The sequence below is a fragment of the Symphodus melops genome, assembly GCF_947650265.1.
Source record: "Symphodus melops genome assembly, chromosome: 6".
In the NCBI taxonomy this organism is placed as follows: Eukaryota; Metazoa; Chordata; class Actinopteri; order Labriformes; family Labridae; genus Symphodus; species Symphodus melops.
In genome coordinates, this window is record NC_136696.1 from 11,466,537 (window position 1) to 11,487,708 (window position 21,172).

At 43.4% G+C, this 21,172-nt stretch overlaps 1 protein-coding gene across 2 annotated transcripts in view; it reads right to left on the minus strand.

Annotated features, from left to right (window-relative positions):
* Positions 1 to 21,172, minus strand: part of mrpl23 (mitochondrial ribosomal protein L23) — a 44,552-nt gene that overhangs the window by 15,521 nt on the left and 7,859 nt on the right. For both annotated transcript variants that reach the window (XM_079346079.1, XM_079346080.1), the window contains exons 3-4: positions 13,500 to 13,582; positions 7,936 to 8,009 (exon numbers count right to left, since the gene is read on the minus strand). In XM_079346079.1, coding sequence (XP_079202205.1) covers positions 7,936 to 8,009; positions 13,500 to 13,582 — 157 coding nt within the window. The remainder of the gene's footprint in view (positions 1 to 7,935; positions 8,010 to 13,499; positions 13,583 to 21,172) is intronic.

Consider the following 21,172-nt stretch of genomic DNA (forward strand, 5'->3'; position numbering starts at 1 on the left):
CTTCAAGATCCATCACAGTGACCTTCTGACACGGGGGTCCAAAGTACATACTTCTGCCCAGAGACAAACAGAGGGCGTGAGGCAGAAAGTGTGCATGTGCATGTGAGAGTGCGTTCAGCTGATTTCATGTCTGGGCATGTCTGCTCCCAGTCTGCTACTGGAGACACTGGACCCTGGTAACAGAGCTCTTGGGTAAAGATCATCAGCATCTAAATACACACGTAGCCACCCACAAAGACATTTACATCCATCTGATTCTGAAGCCTCAGAGGACAACAACCGCAAACGAAAACCACAGCTGAAAATAAAAGGAACAACGCTGTTTATGTTAGCAGCAATGACCATTAAGCTCTCAATCACGTCACCTCCGAGCGCAGGTGAACCTCTGCAGCTTCAAACAAAAGCCCACCTATCCCCCACCAATCCCACCCATCAACCCCCATTTATCACATACACATAAACAGCTGTTCACCATCATTATCCCCAACATCTATGTCATTCACCCCCCCCCCCCCCCCCCCCCCCATGTACTATATTACTCTCTATGACATATGTAAACAACCCTTACATACCCTCCCCCCAATTTCAAGCAACCCCCTTCACCCTCCCCCGCCCCCAGACCCAACTATCTAGGCTATCAAACACACAACAAACACACATTTAGACCCTAGCACGCACACACATACATACACACACACACACACACACACACACACACAAACACAAACACACACCCCAACATGCTCATGCAACATAAACATCCAGGCAATGGCCCTGCCCCCTCCCCGATTCTGAGGAATGCGGGGACCAGCTGGTGGAAAAAATAAAAAACGAAGAAGCATACCAAAACAGGAAATGCACCAGCAGGGGCATATCAGAGGGCTTTATCAGGCCAGTGGCAGCCCTGCTGAGAACCTGGGTGGCGCCACACGCTGATTGGCCGATCAAAGTGGCAGCTGTGTCATTACAGGTCAGGGGTAATCAAGTAAGGTTACGTGCACTCCCCCTTGTGTATGCGAGCGCATTTGTTTGGGGTGTGTGTGTGTGTGTGTGGGGGGGGGGGGGGGGGGGGTGTCACGGCTATCTAAATAAGGGGAACCTGGAGGAAATGAGGGTGATGAGAGAAGATGCTGCAGAGGGAGATAAAGTGAGGATCAATCGAAAGCAGCGAAAGGAAAGACTGAGATGAAAAAGAAGTTAGAGAGAAGGAAGGAGAGATCTCCATATTACACGATATTTTCATACAGCTAAACTAAGCTTTCCATTTCTTGTAACCCTACACTGGTAGATTTTTTTCACTGCTCTGCTTTTAACACATTTGTCATTTGACAAAAAGCCAGAGCACATGTTATTCTACGTCATTAAAACTTGAACTGGGTGTAAAGTGTCAACTTATGTGAAAGAAAAAAAAAAAAAAGAAGCCTCGAACTGAAGCCATTCAAAAAAAAAAAAAAGGTTTGCGTGTGAGAATCCAAACCGGATGGTTGAGACCCTGCTCTGTTCTCTATAATTCATGTTCTCTCTCTCTCCTGAGCTCTTATGAAACGCACGTACACACACAACACGACACACACACACACACACACACACTACAGGATTTTACTTAGGAGTGAATTTTTCCAAATCAGGAGACACAGGGTGATGGTGGGCCTTTCAGTAAAGCTTGATTGCCAGTAAAAGCTTCTCCTTTTATTAGCTTACCAGCAGCATATGTGCACGTGTGGACACACATGTACATGTAAATGTACAAACACTAATGAGTGTATCAGCCTGTTCCCTCTGCCTAAAGATTTATACGCCCAGAATGCTGACAGATACGTTTAAGTCGGAGTAGGTCCGCATGACTCAGTACAGGAGAATTTATTATTTATTTTCTCACTTTAAACAGTTACTGCAAATTTCACAGCAGATTTTTAAGAAAGCACAACAAAGATGAGGATAAGGCACTCTGTACAGATGATAGTCCAGGTAGAGAAAGCAGAGGGTTTTTGGTACTACTTGGTACTATTAACTTTATTTGGTATTTAAATTTGAAAAAAAATCAAGAGTTGAATGCATTGTGTTGGCATAAATTATTGTTGGTTTAATGTGACGTTTGTGCTTTTGAAAACAGCACTGATCACATTAAGCTCTAAAATGTCAGTGTGTTGTTTTGGGGTTTTTTTGTGCTTGCTTGTCCTAAATAAAATGGAAAACAGAAATTCAGAGAATAAAAAGAAGCTCTGAGTAACTGATAGACATTTTTAAAAAGGATATATTCTGAAAGCCTTTGTTAAGAGGCCATGAAACACCCAAGGCAACTTAATGTGAGCCTCTTCTGACTGAACGTCTACATGTGATTGTTTACTTGTATAAAAACGAGTTATTTGATGAAAGTGACCCTCACTACAACTAGATGACAACTGTTTTAATTTACTAATATTCACTCAATTACTTTGATTTGTGTGTCTTCTTTAAATGACGCAAAGAGTAACAGCACAAGAGGCATATCTAATGACTGTGTGCGAGGTTGTTGAAAACGCATAGAAGAGAAACAGTGTCATGTGAATAATATTGGTGTTATGACTGAATTTGCTCATTTCATATAGTGACCTTTCCAGCCCTGGGCGACGGAGAAAAAAAAGTGAGACTGTCACAGACTAAAAGAGATCGCTGTAGGAAAAGTTGCAGAAGTTAAAAATGTTAATTGGCATGATAAGCGAGGGTGAGGCAGCACAGGGAAGGGAAGGAAGCGGAGAGGAACACAGACAGACAAGGCTGTGTGAGGAAAGGCTGTGTTTGCGTGACAAGGTGAAAAGGAGGAAGAGGGAGGGAAAGGAGAGCAGGAGCCATCGTGATCCAAATAGTTGAAAATAATAAAATTCCATACAGATAAGCATGATTTCCCCCTTGGCCCCTGCGCCTGATTCAGCACCTCTAGCTCTAAAGAGTGGGGGCTTCGCACAGAACAGGAACTGGTTAGAGCGCGTGTGTTTGGGGGGGGGGGGGGGGGGGGGGGGGGGGGGGTCATTGAGGTTTGCAGCCCCCCCCCATCCTGCACCCCCTTAGCCAAGCTAGATACACATAGTCCCTGAACGTTAGAGGGCTCTATTGTTAGGCAGCAAGGAGTCAATAACAGATAAGAAATGAAGGGAGGCTGGTGAGAGAAGCTGAACAGCAAAACGTTGCCATCTAGTGTCAGTCAAACAGAGGAGAGAGTCAGACCTGCTCATAATCATCCTCAATACAGCAGCTTCTCTCTCTCTCTCTCTCTCTCTCTCTCTCATTTTCAGCTGTGTCACCACTCCTCCCGTGTTTGCCACTCACACTCTCCCTCTGTTTGTCTCTTTCTTTCACTTCGAGTGACGCCCTCCCCGTGGACCAAAAAAGGGGCGGGAAAAGCTAAAGAGAGAAACACGGGAAATGAGCGATTTGAATGAAGCTACCACTTATTGCACAGCTGTTGGTTCAGCCCCATATCTTGTCTTGTTCAGTGGTCGTCGGGTCGGTACATTGTTTACCACACCAAGCAGTCTTACTGGTAACACTGGTTTTGATGCGTCGCTGTGAGAGAACAGTGCTTTGGAAAAGAAAAAAAAGAAACATTGTTGAGTGCGACTATTAAAAACCTTAGCCAAGGGACATAAATTGTATAACAAAGAAATAATCGTGGCAAAATGAGCTGTTTGTGTGTCAAATGTCCCCAAAAGTATAAATCAAGACGACTCCTATCCAGAAGTCATTACAAAATGTTTGAGTCTAAATTCAAACTTCAAACCATTCAAACTTCAAACTGTTTGAAATAAACAATGTTACGACGAGACAAAAATCAAAGAAAACCATACAAATAATGAGTTGTCATCAAAAGCACTAAAGTGTTTAAGCCATGATGTGGATAACTCCATAGATAACTCGATTAAAATAGTGACATCACAGGTCTGTGTGTAAATAAAACTAGCAGCTCTCCTTCATGACAATTTCAGCTCGTCATTGTGACAACACCTTGGACCAGCTGTGTGCCTGCTCTCCCTTCTGCTGCAAAGTTTTCACTCATCATCCATACTCTCACTACTTGGCCCCGTATACAGGCTTCTCCTCTGACTGTATGAAATGGTCTTTTGTCTACAGATAAACTCTGTTCAATGGAGCTTGTGTGGGATTTGTGCGACCACACCCGGCAGAGAAGAAAAAAAAAAAAAAAAAGATGAGCTGAAGACGATGCTTAAAGACCGTCAGTGAGCCATGACTGTGAGTGCAAACATGGACTTCTAATCTTTGTGTGAGATTATTCAGTGTCAAACAACTCTTTAACTAGAACTGATTTTTTTTTTGTTCATGCCATACTGTTACAAACATCCCACAGGTGCCTGGATGTGCCATGCTGTGCCCAACACGCAGAGAACACAACTGCTGCTCCTCCCTTCTGAAAACAACTCCAAGAAAATGTCTGAGATTCCTTTCTTTACTCTGACACCACCACACACACTTCCAAGACTTTACTTTCCCGCTAGCTCTTCATTTATCAAGTAAAGTTAGAGATACCTTCCAAGTGTCATTTTCTAATCATTTCCTAAACGGGTTTATCTTTCGCAGTAAGCGGGGTTGAATGGCAGGAGAGATTAAAAGCAGCATGTTGTCAGAGGGGCAATTCCCAACAAACCAAAGTCTATCTGCAGATTCCGAGAGCATTACTTTTACAGCATCCATTTGACATTTACAGCACAAAGTGGCACTGAACTGGATCATTCAGAAATGCTGAGACTGGTCATGCATCCCATTCATATATTCACAACGTCGCCCCCGGGAGCTTTCAACATGCACTCGAAGCACTCAGCCCACTGAAGTGCTGCAGCTGGCACCAGCCGGCAAAGCTCCCTTGCAAACTAGCTGCCAATCTAAAAGAGAGAAAATACCTCCTCCTCTGACCAAAACTCACCACTGCCTTTTCATTTCCATGTGCTGGCAGAGGGCACTTTATCATAATGTCTGACTGACAACAATGTCGACTGAGAACATTCTGTTTTGGAACTGCTGTTTTTGCCACCCAATCACCAACACAATCACCTTGAGACACACACGCGTCACTTTGCCCCGTCTCTGGCTTGACTCCATCATCCCCTTAGTCACCTCCCCAGTGTAAGCCCCACACACACACACACACACACACACACACACACACACACACACACACACACACACACACACACACACACACACACACACACACACACACACACACACACACACACACACACACACACACACACACACACACACACACACACACACACACACACACACACACACACACACACACACACACACACACACTCTTCTCCCAGTTACTGGGGTCCTTTCCTAAGCCTGAGGAAAATGGCCGTCACGGAACTCCGCTAACGGGAGGCCTCCCCTCAACCACAGCCCAGGAGTAAGGAATGGGAGAGAGGGAGAGTGCAAACGTATTACTGCTGCAATATTAGCTGATGGAGGGAGCAGGGGTAGGGGCAGTGGGGAGAATGGGGGGGGGGGGAGACTGCGGTGTGAGCATCGACCCACAGAACACTCTCCCACATGTGGAGTCAATTAGGAACAATCTTGTTTTCTACCCACCGCTGCAAAAGAAAGGAGGGTTTTCTGGTGTGAGAGACTTTGTGAGTGTGTGCGTACGTACACAAACCAAGAGAGTGAGGTAGGAAAGAGAGTTAAGAGAAACTGTTTTTCCTTAAACCTGCTAGAGAAATAGGCCGGATATTAGGTTTTTATATCAAGCCATTTTGAACACAACCAGCCTGCACACCTCAGGACTTCTGTCGCTGTTCACAATCAGATGAGCATGACTTCAGAAAAACCCGTCAAGTGATTACAACAACAAAGCAAAACGACACTCAAAGTAACGCACCAGCCCTCTGGGACCGCATGCACGAATGCTGCACACATGTCAAATATGTGCGTGCTTGTTCTGCATCCTCACACCTCTCATCGTGTGCATCTAGTGAGACAGAAGAATCACGACTGACTTACTCCACATGGAATTCCAGACACAAACAAAGTCACAGGCCACTTCCTCGGTGTTACAAAGGAGGAAGTCTCCCTTTTAAAAGATTCACAGCTGAGTCAAGCATGCATCCTCTTTCAAATCTTTGAAATAATTTTCATCATTCATTGGTTTTAAGATTGATGCCTCCAAGTCTGCCGGGGCGGCCCTGCATAAATTTTTTTTTTTTTTTAAAGTGTCTACACTGCTTTTGATTTATCTGGGCAAGATCAAAACGAAAGGCACACAACAAAGGTCCGTTGCTTTTGACATTTGCATCAAAGGAGCGTTAAAACAATGATTCTTTTCACATTTTAACGGGAGGTTTGTTTGATTTGAAAGAGAAACAGACTTCAAACATCGGAAAGACGTTCAGGGTGCAGGCCTGTCTGACCCAAATCTCACCTCAAACACAGGTGTGAAGGCGAAGGCAATTACACAGTGAGGGAGGTCGGGGCTGCTCCGCCACCATGGGGAGTGTCCCATTAAGCATATGCACACTCAGTGATCAATGCTGTTCACATTCCATTTATGGCACAACAAAGAGGGAAACAAGAGCTATACCAGTTGCTAACCGCATCTCAAAGGCTTTGCAAGTGACCAGATCCGATCTGCCTATCCGTATTGACATGGTCTGATCCACATTGGAAAAAAGGGTGACGGACAAGTTTCTATTTCTGACGCAAACAATCCTGTGGAGCAGTCCGTCCACGGCCTTGTTTGTTTTTATTCTTGCCGTTTTCTTTCACTGACCAAAGTTGCGACTGTACGTCGTTGCTATAGACGATGGTGTCGCGATGCGAGTGACGCAGAAGACAAACTGAAGCGACCGAGACATTGAGATTGAGTCAGACCTGTAATAATCAGATCAAAAATCAGATCTCATTGCTTTTTGTGTCCAGACTGGCAAAAAAACTGCATACAACCTGGATGTGCTAAAAATCTGATTTGGAGGTGCAAGGTGAACAAGGCCAATATGTCCTAGAACAAGTCTGGCTTGTAAGCAAAGACCATCTTTTACACTCAGACCCTGCAGGAACTCAGACTGCTTCTTTCCCAGAGGACAGTCGGAGAGTGAGAACCACACAGGAGAGATGTGACCAGTGGGAATGTGTGATTTGTGTGTATCTTCATGTTTGTGCAAGGGACAATGCTCGCTACATTTCTTTACTGCATGTCTCCACCTCCTTCTCAGGACTCCATGGGAAAATAGGAACTTACCAATTTCACTTCTATCACCTGGTAAGTCCCCCTTCAGAAAATCAGTTTCAAAGCCCCCAAAATGCCCAGTCCTCCGAATAACGCAGGCTTGACAATGAAACATTAAATAGATAAAAAGTAGGTTATGAAGGCCTGGTGTTAAGGTAAGTAAACACCAGGTGGACAGTCAGGAGTTTAGAGATAGTCAGTGTTTCTGATTGTGAGGAGTGAATAGCAGCTTTGGAACTGTTTTTAGGCCAATTCAACACGTAGAGGGGGCGACGACCATGGGGAGAGAGAAAGCACTCTGATTAGCTCTCCGTCAGCAACTTCAGGCACAAGAAGAGAAACGAAAAGTGACGACAGATAACAAATTACAAGTCTAGAGGGCCCCAACAGAAGTCCCTCCAGCAGTGGGCTGCTTTTTAATCATCCTCAATGCTTTTTACCTCAGGATCAATAAATGATCCAGCCATCTCTTTGGTGTGAACAGTTTGGGACAAACAGTCTGTTTTCATCATGGTTTGTTCTCTGTTGTGAGTTTGGTGTGTACCAGCCTTAAGGAGGGAACAGAGTAGATTTCTGGAGAGGTCTCCACCTCCCACTGTGCACTGGACAGGAGTCAATAAACTAATGCTACGCAAACAACACAGCAAGCAGAGAAGACGGGGAGTAAAAGGATGAGTTTGAATGCGTGTGTGTGTGTGTTTGTGTCTTCTCACCAGCTGGACGTAAGCTACTTTATAGTCAGGCTGCTTAACCTTCTGGTTTAGGTGATTCCTCTTCTTGTTGGATCCTGAGAAAGACAACAGATAGCAGATGAAAAATGTGTCAGCAAACAGAAAACATACATCAAGGGGGAAATTCTGGGTTTTAGATGGCGGAGAGTTAGACTACTAATAGTGAAAACACATATTTGTATGGTGAGAGAAAGGTTGTGCAATATGGCAATTTACAGTCAGATGACAGAAATTTAAACGGCAGTATAGAATAATTCCTACGGCCGGTTTGCGGGCGCTGCCATCTTGTGGTGGCGGCTGTTACTGCGGTGGCATCTCTAACGCGTCTGCTAACTGTGACAGCAGCTTTTATAGTTGGATTTAAAACGTCAGCTAGCTGCTGATGCAGGAACATTAATCTTCTGATCTTAATATCACTTAGATTTTACAGATTAGACAACTTTTACAGACAAATTGATTATATAATGGAGAATAAAGAAAAACACTTTTTTTTGCTTATGCATGATTGCATTATGCTTGCTAATAAACGAACATTATGAGATCATGCCCTTAATACCTAGGTGATAGACTACTAACCCACACATACAGATCACTTAGAGGGGGCAGACAGGACTATAATTATTTACTATACGTTTGTCTCTATCCACCTCTGAAGAATATCTGAGTCATCTGCACAGTCAGAGCATGTGTGTGAAGTATCCTGTGCAGTTCGGCTGACAATTTAAACTACGTTCTTTACATATACGTGTAGTTCTCGCTCACATTAATACTTTCCTCTTGTTTTCTGTCCAGCTTTCTTCTCTGCGTTCAAGCTGGCAGGCTTTCACTCCCGGCCATTAAAAGGTGTACATGCAACATTTTCAATTTAATCCCAACTGCCAACCGCAGCGTGTGTAAACCCGACTTCCAGAAATTTGACTTTGTACGACTACAGTCGGACTAACATGCTTACATGTTTTAAAGTCCAGTTTCAGTCTGAAGGCTTTTTTTAACATGTGTTGTAGTGAAGCAGAGACTGATTTTATTGACTATGAAAAGCAGGTTAACCTCTCACCTAGCCAGGGATGATGATGACATCACCTCTCCTATCTGACCTCACCAAGTCTGAAGACTGAGGAGAGCCGTAGAAGTGTGTGTGTAAGCTTGAAGTCCAGCTTTAGGTCGAGAGGTATCGCAATCTTTATGTTACGCCAAAAAGACTATCATTGATGGATAATGAGTAGAGCATCAAACAGTTCCTCTCAGCCTGAACGCTAATCTCAATGAGACCCTGGTGGTCAAGTCAACTGGCCCTTTGAGAAACTGCCATTGCCATGGGAACGGTTTATGACATGAAAAACAAGGGAAACATTCCGCTATAATGAGTCATGTGTGTGTGTGTGTGTGTGTGTGTGTGTGTGTGTGTGTGTGTGTGTGTGTGTGTGTGTGTGTGTGTTACTATGTGTGTCTGTGTGGTATGTGCAGCAATAATCACTAGCCAGGCAGACCACTGCTCAGGGAAAGCCCTGAGCAGGGTTGTAAAACAACCCCCTCCACGCCCCCCTGGCTAACTGGAGGCCCCTGTGTGGGTGGGAGACAGAGGTAACGAAGAGTGTGCCTCTGTCTGTCTGTGTGTCTGTGTGTGTGTGTGTGTATGTGTGTATGTGTGTGTGTGCGTGTGTGTGTTTGTGATTATTCAGGAAATCGACAGGGAAATGGTTCAACCTTTGAAGGAGCAATGTAAGGCATTGCCCCCCCCCCCCCCCCCCTCTCCGTACCCCATAAACAAAAAACACAAAGACAAACTTGAACAACTGTTCATCTTGAAAAGGTACAGAGTGTTTCTTTTAATTCACACAGCCCTTTCCTAACAGTCACACAGACAGAGCTTTCATGCAACATTCGCAAACGCAAGCACAATTTCTCCCACTTTGAGATTGCGGTTTGGCAGGCAGCTATCATGTTACAAATCCCTGGCCGGAGGGGTAACCTTGGCAACTCCTTCCGAAATACCCCTGCCGCCTATGGAGGAAAGAAAGGGTCGTTTGCGCCCCTCGCTCTCCCCGGCCGGTTCCCGTCTTCACGCTGCCAATTGAGTGGAACTCCTGACGCAGACAGGGATGCCTTCTCTGACGCACCTCAGGATCAGAGAGGGGCCCTGAGCAAGCCTTTTTTTTTTTACAGTATCCCCCTCTGTACCTCCACAGCTAACTGCTTTCCTTCCATCCACCCTCCCGAGGGGGTTTTCCTTTTCCCCAAGCTTTTAATGACACAACCCTAATAAACAGTGTTAATGGGTACTCCACACTGTAGGCTAGGCTAAGCTAGGCACTTCTCTCTCCTCCTCCTTCACAGACTCTCCTCCAGAGGTATAGGGGGCTCCTCTTGGCCCTTCAGGCGCTGCACAGAGGGGGCTCATGCATACTCATTTCAGCTGTTCCTTGACATCTCTTCAACTTCAAGCCCCCTATATGTCCACTCCGGTTCTTTCATCTACTTGCAAATTCCTAGACTTGTTGGGAGACCCTAAATCAGTCTGTGCTAACTTAAGACCCTTCCTCCCCCGCGAAAAAAGGGAGATTAAATCAGCGATATTGAAACTGTTTGCTCTGTGATTATCCTTGTCAAAGGGGCAAGAGGGGATGGGACAGTAAGGGCCCTAAAGATGCAACTTTGTAAGTGAATAATATGTGTTTGTGTGAAGGGAGAGTGAGGTGTCCTGGGACAGCTGGAAGCTGGAATGCTGCAGCAGCAGATTGTCCGATAAGCAGCTGTGTGTGTTAGGAGAAGGCGAGCCAGGCACGCTAACCACTACCGCAACTAGCCGCTGGAAAACACTCCCGCTGCTGCATGTCAATGGGAAGACGGTCTACACCGCCGGCTAAAATTGCTAATCCACACTAACCACAGCTTGAAGTCTAAAACACAGAAACAATTTGACTTTATGCTTCCAAAAACAAACAAAAAAAAAACTTTCTGTGAATCACATAAGCAAAAAACTAAATTAAATCTATCAACTGAGTGATCAATGATTTAAATGTTTGTAGATCTATATATCTAGGGTGGAAGACAGATCTAAAAGAGATATCGGTATTGCATCAGCCCCAAAAAATCCACATGGGTCGGGCTCTAACTTCAGGTACCCATGCCCCCCCCCCTTATTTCTTGACTTTGTGGTTAGAAATTAAAGTTCCGCCTGAGACTGTTTGTGAAGGCAGAGTTTTAAACGTGTTTGTTTGAGACTTCCTGTGAACCATTTTCTTAATTTTCTCACTGCAGCTGCCACTTTCATTTGGATGACATGTTTGTGGCTTGGTACTAGTGTCCAAAAATCCAGTGTTTTAACACTGCCTTTAACACCCTCCCTCTCTCTCTCTCTCTCTCTCTCAGCAGTCTGTACTGGCTCCATGTCTGTGCAGTCATGATAGGCTGTCCTTGACATCAGGACAAAGAATTAAGACAAAAGAGTCCACATGACCTGAAAAAAATATATGTTTTCCACTTCCAAATGTGTCTCAACATTTAGTAGTCTTAATCAGGGGTGGCTAACCGGCGGCTCTCGAGCCACATGCGGCTCTTTGCCCGGTGTCATGCGGCTCCTCAGTTCATATGGAACTGTGTGTTCCTTTTGTTTGTTTGTGTTTTACGTTGCCCGTGCATATTCTCCGTGTGCGCAGCGGTCCGTCAGTGCTCCGTGCTACACCCTAGACCTACTTAACCTACCTACGTCTCTGTTTCAAATAAGCTGCAAGTCCACTTTCGACGGAGTGCGCTGCAGGCATGCGCCAAGCTGGACAAAATATGATGACCCGAACAAGAAATCAGACAAGGAATAATATACAACACAATATACAGAATCGCATTGATTTTCACGCATTTTGTTTGTGTGGAACGCTATTGTAAACTGTATGTTTTTTGTTTGTGGAATTGAATGAACTGAGAGTTTGTTTGTGAAATATTACACACAGTATTCATAGTTGACACTGGCTGCAGTTACATGTGCAGAATTTCTTCAGTCTGATTGAAATCATTCTGATTTCAGTGTTTACATGGACGTTAAATAACATGATCAGATTACGCTGTGCGTGTTCATGCATCGGCATTTAATCAGAATAAAACCCTTGTGACATGCGCAGACTGCTCCTACCCGTCATATCTGCTGGAAACGTCAGAAGAAGAAGAAGTGACATCTCAGCCTGTGTTTGTAAATAATCATCACAAATGCTCTGCTCTGTTTTACACCCTGATAATGGAATACATTTCGTCACGGTTTAAAAAATAATGTAAACTTTGTAATATACGCACCTGTCAGACATTTGAACCATTTCCAGCAGTGTTTAACTTTTTAACTTGTTATAGTTCATGTTCTCAAGCTTGTGACTGTCTAAACGTGATCGTATTGGTTAGATTATTGAATTAAATATTCTACTCACATTACTGATCAACTGTAAACATACATTACTTGTGAATGAGTTGCTGCCACTTTTCGACATTAGGCTACTTTAAAATCAGGCAGCATTAGTTTGTCTCAGTTCTGAGTTCACTTTTATTAACACTGCCTTATCGTTTGTCTTAGCTGACGGTAAAAAAAAATTGTTTTTTAGGCAGATGTAGCAAAATCAGTTTTTAATGCTAGCGTGACAGCGTTGATATATCAATAAATAGTTTATAATGAATCTGTTGATGTCAGAGGTGTTACTGTAGCTCGCTGGGAAAGACGTTAACTATCGCTCCAAAGTGGATTTTTTTTTACCTAGATGTAATATTTGTATTTGGTGGTATGAAATCGTTATCTATGAAAGGCATGAATACGATACATTAATACATAAAACACAAATATGATCCAAACGAGACTGGTGAGAGAGAATAGTCCTGATGGATCAAGAGTGGAGACTAAACATTCTTATGACACGGCGATCATTTATGAAGTTGTGCGCTCTGATCACAGACTGTAAGCAGGCTCTGATGGAAACACGTCACTTTACTGGGGCAGACGAGCGCAGTCAGGACCGTTTGACCCCAGTCAGGCAGACACGGTCAGATCAAGCGTGTACAAGAGCTATTGTTAATTTTTAGATTTCAGATCTGTGTGTGACAGGAACAAACAGGAAGGTGGTGGAGGACAAGAGTGTGGGAGCAACAGAGAAAGGTAGAGAGCAAAAGAGAGGAAAAGGGATCTTAGTCTCTGACTGGTTGGCCTGCTCTAAATCGTTTGATTGACAACAGAAAACGTGTCCAAACATCAACCCAAGAAAATCAGCTTGGATCACTCTAAGTGACTCGTCGTATCTATCTTCGTGTGACGTGAAAAAGGACCCTACATGTCGCCATCAGATATAACAGAATTATTTTCAGTCTCAGCTTGAGACTGGAAGTGAAAGAACATAGTGTAAAATGTTACCAGTCCTTCACATTGTGTGAATAATAACTTTGTGAGCTTAAGAGAAAAAAAAAATCTTGTCGAGTAGTTTCCCACGATCAGTAAGTCAACAAGAAATACAACAATTTTATGAGGTACTGTAAAGCACTCCAAGTTCTGGAACAAGCCTCTGTATGTGCAAACTCACCGAACTGTATCCTGGTGCGAACTGCTCCTACGGGGACGTTGTAGATCTTCTCAAGGTAGTTCTTCACATCACACTTGGTCATTCTGTCAAGATAAACCCAGAACAGTCAAATAAGAGAGAAGGACACAAAGATAAAGGAAAAAAAAGAGAAAGTAAAAGGAGGGGAACCAGCATCACTTTGCATCGGATAAGTGAGTATGCATTGGTTTGAAGAATGGCGTTATGAGGTTACATTTCAGAATCAGAAATACTTTATTAATCCCCAGAGGGGGGGGGGCATTCAGGAGGTGTTAAATAAGGGAGTGAAGGAGGATATCTGAGGCTGCAGTCCAGAACGCACAGCTTATATGCTAGCTGTCTCTTCATCAAGTCACATCACAATCACTCCACTGACGCACTGAAGTTAAACAGCATTTCCACACTCCATTTCCATGAACTCCGTATATTTCATACTGGAAAAGACAGGAAGCTCCCCTATAAACCCGTATTCAGCTTTTATTCTGAGTCTAAACCATAAAGTGGAGAGAAGAGAAATGAGAGTGTCAGTGTTCATCCAATTAGCTGTCTGTATGTATTGATCGCGCCCAGTGAAACCCTACACAGGAAGTGGGCCTGGCACCAATTGATGCTATGGGCCAGGCCAGCTAAAGCTAGCCCACTGGGCAGCATTTGGAAGAGATCACTCCGACCAGAGGAAGAAGAGCTTTTAACTGCTAATCAATCTCTAGCCAATTGGATTAGGCTGATAGAGAGCACTTCCCAAATGCTTCCGACAAAGTGCTTAATAGCGACGCTGAGGTCTGACATGAGTGCCTCGGATATGGCGTCTATCATCTCATGTGTTTCTCTGATAGAAGAGGATAATGTAATATTCTCTTATTTTTCGGAGAAAAACAGCACACAACACCTTGTGCTTTTGTAACAACATTAGGTGAGGCAAACAATTTCATGAGGAAAAACCCACCCATGAACACAAAGCCTCTTTGTACCTAAGAATGATGTCATATAGGTTTCCACTCAGCACAAACAATTTCCCTTCCAGTCCGTCAACATTGATGCAGACATCTAACACTTTGATTTGAACTGCTGAGACGTAAGCTTGCATTTACAACGGCTGGCTAACTATTTCCACATTTGATTCCGTCGTTTACAAGAAGCTGGTTGGTTTGATGCGGTGACTCTTCAGTATGATAGGGCTTTTCTCCCAAACACCAACTTCAGGCAGCTGCCTTTAATAGCTAAGGGAACCAAACATTCGCTAAGCTCTTCCTCTCAGCCCCAGTGATGCTCCGCGACCTTTCAGGGAGTGAGGAAGTGGGAGCTTCTTTACCGCAGAATATGGAAAGGTGTAAACAAACGCGTTAAAGCCTCTTTGTCTCTATTTACCCGGTTGAGAGCAGTGAGATACGTTTCATAAGATATGGCATGCAGATGTGTCTTTCTGCTTCATTTGAACCCATCTCCCCCCCCCCCCAATGTCTCACAGTGTGTGTGTGTGTGTGTGTGTGTGTGTGTGTGTGCCAGAGGGCAGTGAAGCAGAGCAGAGTGAAGGGGGGGTACTTGAGATCAAGAGAGGAATAAAGACAGAGTGATTGCCCTGAGAGATGAGTTTTCCTAGAAAGCAGGGGCGGGGACCTGGGTTAGGAAAGTGGCTTGGGGATTGTGAGGTCTCCCCCGGATCATTAACAGAGGGAACACTGATCCTGATTAATGAGAACATTTCTGCATCTTAATCCTACGACTCCTACTCCTATTATCCAGCCACTATAGAAAGACTGAGAACACATTTAAGAAGCGTGTCAACCACATTCAAACTGGTTGCCTTTGATAAGCTACTGATGCCCACAAACAATGCTTTATGAATATCTGGAAACCCAAATCCACAAACTATGTTATTTACTATCACAAACACAGAATATTAAATGTATTTGAGATTAACTTTAATCCACTTTTGAAATATGTTATTAAGAAATGAGGCCTAACTGCAAAACAGCCCAAAGGTAAAAAAATCAAATCTCAGCGTCTTCTCTGACCTGAGTCAATGCATGACTTCAATTCAACTACAGACTGGGAATCCAGTATGAAAGAAAAACCTTGGGCAGGAAGCTGAGGAGAGAAATGTCAAGTTAAGTGTGTACATAAACAAGGCTAAACTTAGACAAAGGGCGTGGTGTCTCCAATAGTGATGCATGCAGCATCTGATCATCATCCGAGTATAAACACTCATCTGACTCCGCGAGCTAACCTATCACACTTGTGCCTCGCAGGGAGAGTGAAAACCTGTCTTCAGCAACTGCGAGGGCTAAAAAGGCATCGTTCCTCAGCAACTGGTTTATATTTACATGCAAACAAGCATGCTACCGAGATCTCTCCTTCAAGACGATGAAAGAACTCCGAACACAAAACCATGAAGGGCATCAGATGACGCAGATGATGGATTAGGTTCAATTATAGGTCTGTTATTGTCGAGTGGGTTTAAAGCAGGCACAGTGTCTTCATTGTAAAAACATTTTTGAAAGTTCGACATTGTTTGAGAGGAGGTGTAGGATGCTGATTTTAAAAACATCTCAAATGTGACATCAAGTGGTTGTAAAAGAAACTGGTACAGCACGGTAGCCTTTTGTTTTGCACTGCTGTGATATTGTTGTCTGTGCATGGCATTATGTCAGCTTCTCCAATTGAAGTTAAACCCACGCACCTCTGTCAGCGGCTCTCAAAGGTAACCCCTCTTGTGCTTTACAACTAACCATACTTCCTATTCTTAAACGCCAGGCTGACTCACACTGAGCCAAGAAGACGGTGAGTATCACTTCCAGTTGAATAAGGCAGCCCTTTTACACCTGTGTTAGTTAAGGACTGGAGGGAAGTAGGTGAAAGGGCACCGCTGAAAAAAAAGTGGCTGGCGGAACAGTGGCAGCTTTGACGGTCCCTGACAATAAGGATAATGATGCATTCTGATGACTCAGAGACGACTGCAAGCCTCTCGTCTGTCGCTGCTAAAAGAACATCTGAGATGACTAAGACGATGACTGACCATTATAAACATGTTATAAGTTCTGTATTACTCACAGGCGGGAATTTTTAAGAAAGAAATGAAATTGAAATTGTATAAATGAAGATGACTGCAATAAATACGTCAGTGTCCAATACCTGCACTTTTGTCACTAATTATTTTAAATCGTTTTGTCGCAGATGATATCGGTATAAATCCAAATAATTGTAAATGGTTCTAAAACTTTAAGTGGATGGGTCACTTTGAAAACCTATTTGGTATTGCCTGCGTGTCAACCTTGATACTTCTAAAGTTTGTGAGAATAAACTTTACAGTTCCAAAGAGGAGAGCAAATTTTAACGACCTAAAATTGACCTTTTAAAATCTAACAGACATCTGTCAATTGACTCTTTGGAAAACAGCAATTCCACAAAAACACTTTTATATAATTGCCGAGATCGATGTTATCCATCTACAAAAGTGGAAAAATTCCACCAAAAACGCAAAGCTATTTGACGACCTTATCAATTGTTTATCTATGTTTGACTACATTAATGTCTGTGCTGTGATCTGTGTCTTGCTGCCACCTGTAGGCTTACATCACAATTAATTGTTTACAGAGTTGGAAGTCATACTGTTGTTTTTTGGGTTTTTTTTTTTTTTTTTTCAAGTTCACAACAGACAACAGCTTGTTTTATGACAGGAAAGTGAAAAAATGTGTTTCTAGTTAATGACATTCATCTCACTTAGGATTAGTGATCGTCACAGTGAGTCATGTTCAAAACTGGTGTGTTCTTTTCTATGTACACTGAATGCCACGCCACAGTCCTCGCAAATTAGTAATCCCGACACCAATCATTTGATCCGAAGAATGGGGGTGTTGTCCTTTTTGTTTCAAGACAAACATGACTTTGTGAAGGGATGATTCAGTGACCAGCATGCTTTTTGTGGCTACCACGAATCCTTTTTGGAAAGGTTGCTTGTTTTAGCAACTCAACTTGGCAAACCACTGGAAAGTTTTAATGTGGCTCCATTTTTGATACAAACTGGGCTGCATCTGCATTTGGCCTTTTTATGGTGCCATTTTGGTCAGCAGATAAACTTTAAGTATTACAAGGGAATGGAAAAGAAAAGGATGCAGCTGCACATAAAGGTGATGCAGAGTTAAGGACATCAAGTTCTAATTTCAGTCCAGAGAAAAAGAAAACCCTGCGACAAATCCTCAAATATCCTCTCTTTTCCTCGACATGTTGACTCGTGTTGCTCAAAAAAAAATAATATTCATATTGATTCAAGCTAACATAGAAGTTACATTTTTTGACAGACGTGGCTTTTTTTTCCTTTTTCTTTACAGGAACTGATAAAGCAAAATTCAGTGTCTGATCAAGTGTTTCACATGCTGTAGGTTATTCATGACACGACAACTTCAAACTATTCCAAAGAGCAACGGTCTCTCGAGAACAGAAAGATGAATTCTCCGACTGACAAAATGATGGATTGCGCTCTAAAAAAAGACGATCAGCTTTTCTTTTTTTCTTTTTTTTTTAATGTCTAAGTTTTATCAACACAGCATGGTTTAAACATCGAGGAAATGCCAAACAATCCATACAAACATATGCGCACGACATCAAAGTACATTGCGTCAGAGCAGCTTAGCGGCGAGAATGAAACAGGAGAGTTGTTTTCCGCGAAGATGAAAGGCCAAAGAAAGCCGCACCACCATTGTCAGTCTGCCCCATTGTCAGGTTTGAGTCGAGATACGCACACTGACTACTTTAACCCTCCCACTACACAAACAATACAAGCAAAGAAGTTGCTCAAGTCTAAGTATCAAGACCATAATAGGAGACTTTGTTTAGAGGGAAAGCCATTGAGGAACCTGAGACTCAAGAAGAGACGGTTGGGAAGCTGAGAGTAGAAGAGCAGCGTGTGAAGGATTAGATGTATTGTTTAAGTTTTGGTGTGACAATAGATGAGAAACAGATCAAAGTACGGGTCATCAGGAGTCACTACACTCTATTACGGAGAGACAGGTCAGTAAAGACTTGGCACTGACTTACCCTTCTCTGCTGGTTTGCTAAATTACTTCCTATGACATAAACTGGAGGTAATGAGCGTAAAAAAATAAATAAAAAAAAAGTAACCCAGTTTCCAACTAGAGCAAAGTGTTTATGAAGTGGAACAGAGAAAAAGCTGTTGCCATGGTGATCATAACATTGTTTGATCCAACAGGTACTGAAGAGTTGACAGAGTGGAAAGACAATGTGAGCTGCTGTGTATAGCAAGCTCAGTAAGCTCATGTCTGATTACACTGAGAAACCACAGCATGGCCTGGTTTCACAGTTAATAAACAGCATAGTAGAAGTGTGTGTGTGTGTGTGTGTGTGTGTGTGTGTGTGTGTGTGTGTGTGTGTGTGTGTGTGTGTGTGTGTGTGTGTGTGTGTGTGTGTGTGTGTGTGTGTGTGTGTGTGTGTGTGTGTGTGTGTGTGTGTGTGTGTGTGTGTGTGTGTGTGTGTGTGTGTGTCACCGCTGGCCTCTCGCCATGCCAGGTGAGGCCCGAGAGGTGCTTGTGTGGGTGTAAACCGAGAAATTTGAATGTTCCTCTCGAGCTGGGATAAAATAATAACATGGGACAAAAGGCTCGAGAACAAACAGACAAACAAATACTTTCCTTCAGCAGAAAGAAAAGAGAGGTTTGAGAAAACGCAGCCCAGGTGTTTCGAACAATATGTGCCAAAGAGGGGAGCAGATGTATCTCATATAGCGAGGAAAACGAGAAGAAGCAGGAGAGAACAGGACAACGAAGCGTGGACATATAGCTCCCGGGGATCTTTGAGATGAAGGCCATTTGTGCTAATGCGCTGAGAAAAAGGTAACATCAACACTTGTCATTGACGGCTGCTCAACAACACTGATACCGCCTATAATTCAACAACTGCAACAGCTTCCGTAACTCATCAATAAGTTCGGGGTGGGAGTGATATAAGGTATGAGTCACCGTCTCGCCATGCGTTTCGTTTGCTACATTTTGTGTGTGGAAGGTAAAAAAAAAAAAAAAAAAAACAGAGTTCAAGCACACACTGAAGCCCCAGCAGCATTTCAATCAGCCATGCACCTCTCCCAGGCATCAAAGAGTGCGAGGAAAAAAAAAAAAAAAAAACCTTACACACCCTTATAAAACACACAAGCACCCTGCACTTACCCACTTTTGTGCACATTTACACAACGTTCTCACAAAACTCACTCACCCACACTGACAAGCGTACACACACAGACACACACACACACACACACACACACACACACACACACACACACACACACACACACACACACACACACACACACACACACACACACACACACACACACACACACACACACACACACACACACACACACACACACACACACACACACACACACACACACACACACACACACACACACACACACACACACACACACACACACACACACACACAATTACATAAGCACCCTAGGAGTTTGGCAGAGAAGAGGCAAAAATCAGAGTGGGAGGCCAGGCACCTGGATGAACAGATTACGGTCTAAACCCCATCGGAGACGCATAGATGATCTGCCTCAAACTTCAATTTTTCTCCCCAGTGTGGGCCCTGGCCCGGTGTTTGCCTGAGGAGCTCTGCTAACCTCCCTGACCTTGGCTCTCGAAAGCAGTCAAAATCCGCTCATCATGACTCTACGCTAACTGCTCAAGACCTCTGGTTGCATTTAATGACAGAATATGTAGAGCAAAGAAGCATTCAAGTGCAAAACAAGGAGGCAGTTGAGTGTGTTTTTTATACAGCGAGAGCATACTCCACTGAACATGACATTAAGGGAGTAATGAGAACATTCTGCCTTCATTTACTGTGAAGTTGTTCATATTGGCTACTCTGCATGACTATAATGTTCGGCGTCTGGCTGTGTACAACACTGTCTGCATGTCCAGTTCCAAGATAAAGAACTTTTGACCCTGCCTCCCATCCCACTGTCCATGTCAGCCTTTTGCAAGTCATCATTACAACTGGGCTCATCAAAGGCAGCCATATAGAGGTCAGGACTGTCTACTGTAAAGTCAGCCTTGTGTTTACAGAGCTATTGCACCACCTGGTGGCCTGTAAAATAAAAACTAACTATTGAAGCCTTGCACTTAAAACATCTGAAGATCACTACATCGCTTCGGTCGTAAGACTTCGACAATTTAAGGGAAAACTTTGAGGCCAGCCACAATCAAATCATTTAATTTGTTAAAATCAATACATTTTAACAATTTACAAAAAAGCCTGCTGAAAATATGTTGAATCCAGACAGAGCAGCCAATAAGAAGATGGTTGCTAAGAAGTCAAACACTTGTGCCATTTTAATTGGTGCAGGTCTATAAATTAAACGAATACAAATACGATGTGTGTGGGATGGCTTTAAGTAGACAGGAGAAACATAGTGTGACAAATAGAGTCAAAAATAAAGTTGGACTACTCCTCGCCCTGTTATAATGCTAACGATCTAATCACACCTGCATTAGCCTATTGTCAGTCATGTGTTGTACGTAACCTCACAAATGACAGACAGCAGAAGTTGTCGTGTCGGTCCTGGGTATACAGGGGACCTGATATTTTCAAGAATTATTTCTGCCACAGTTGTATCACAGATATATTTCCAT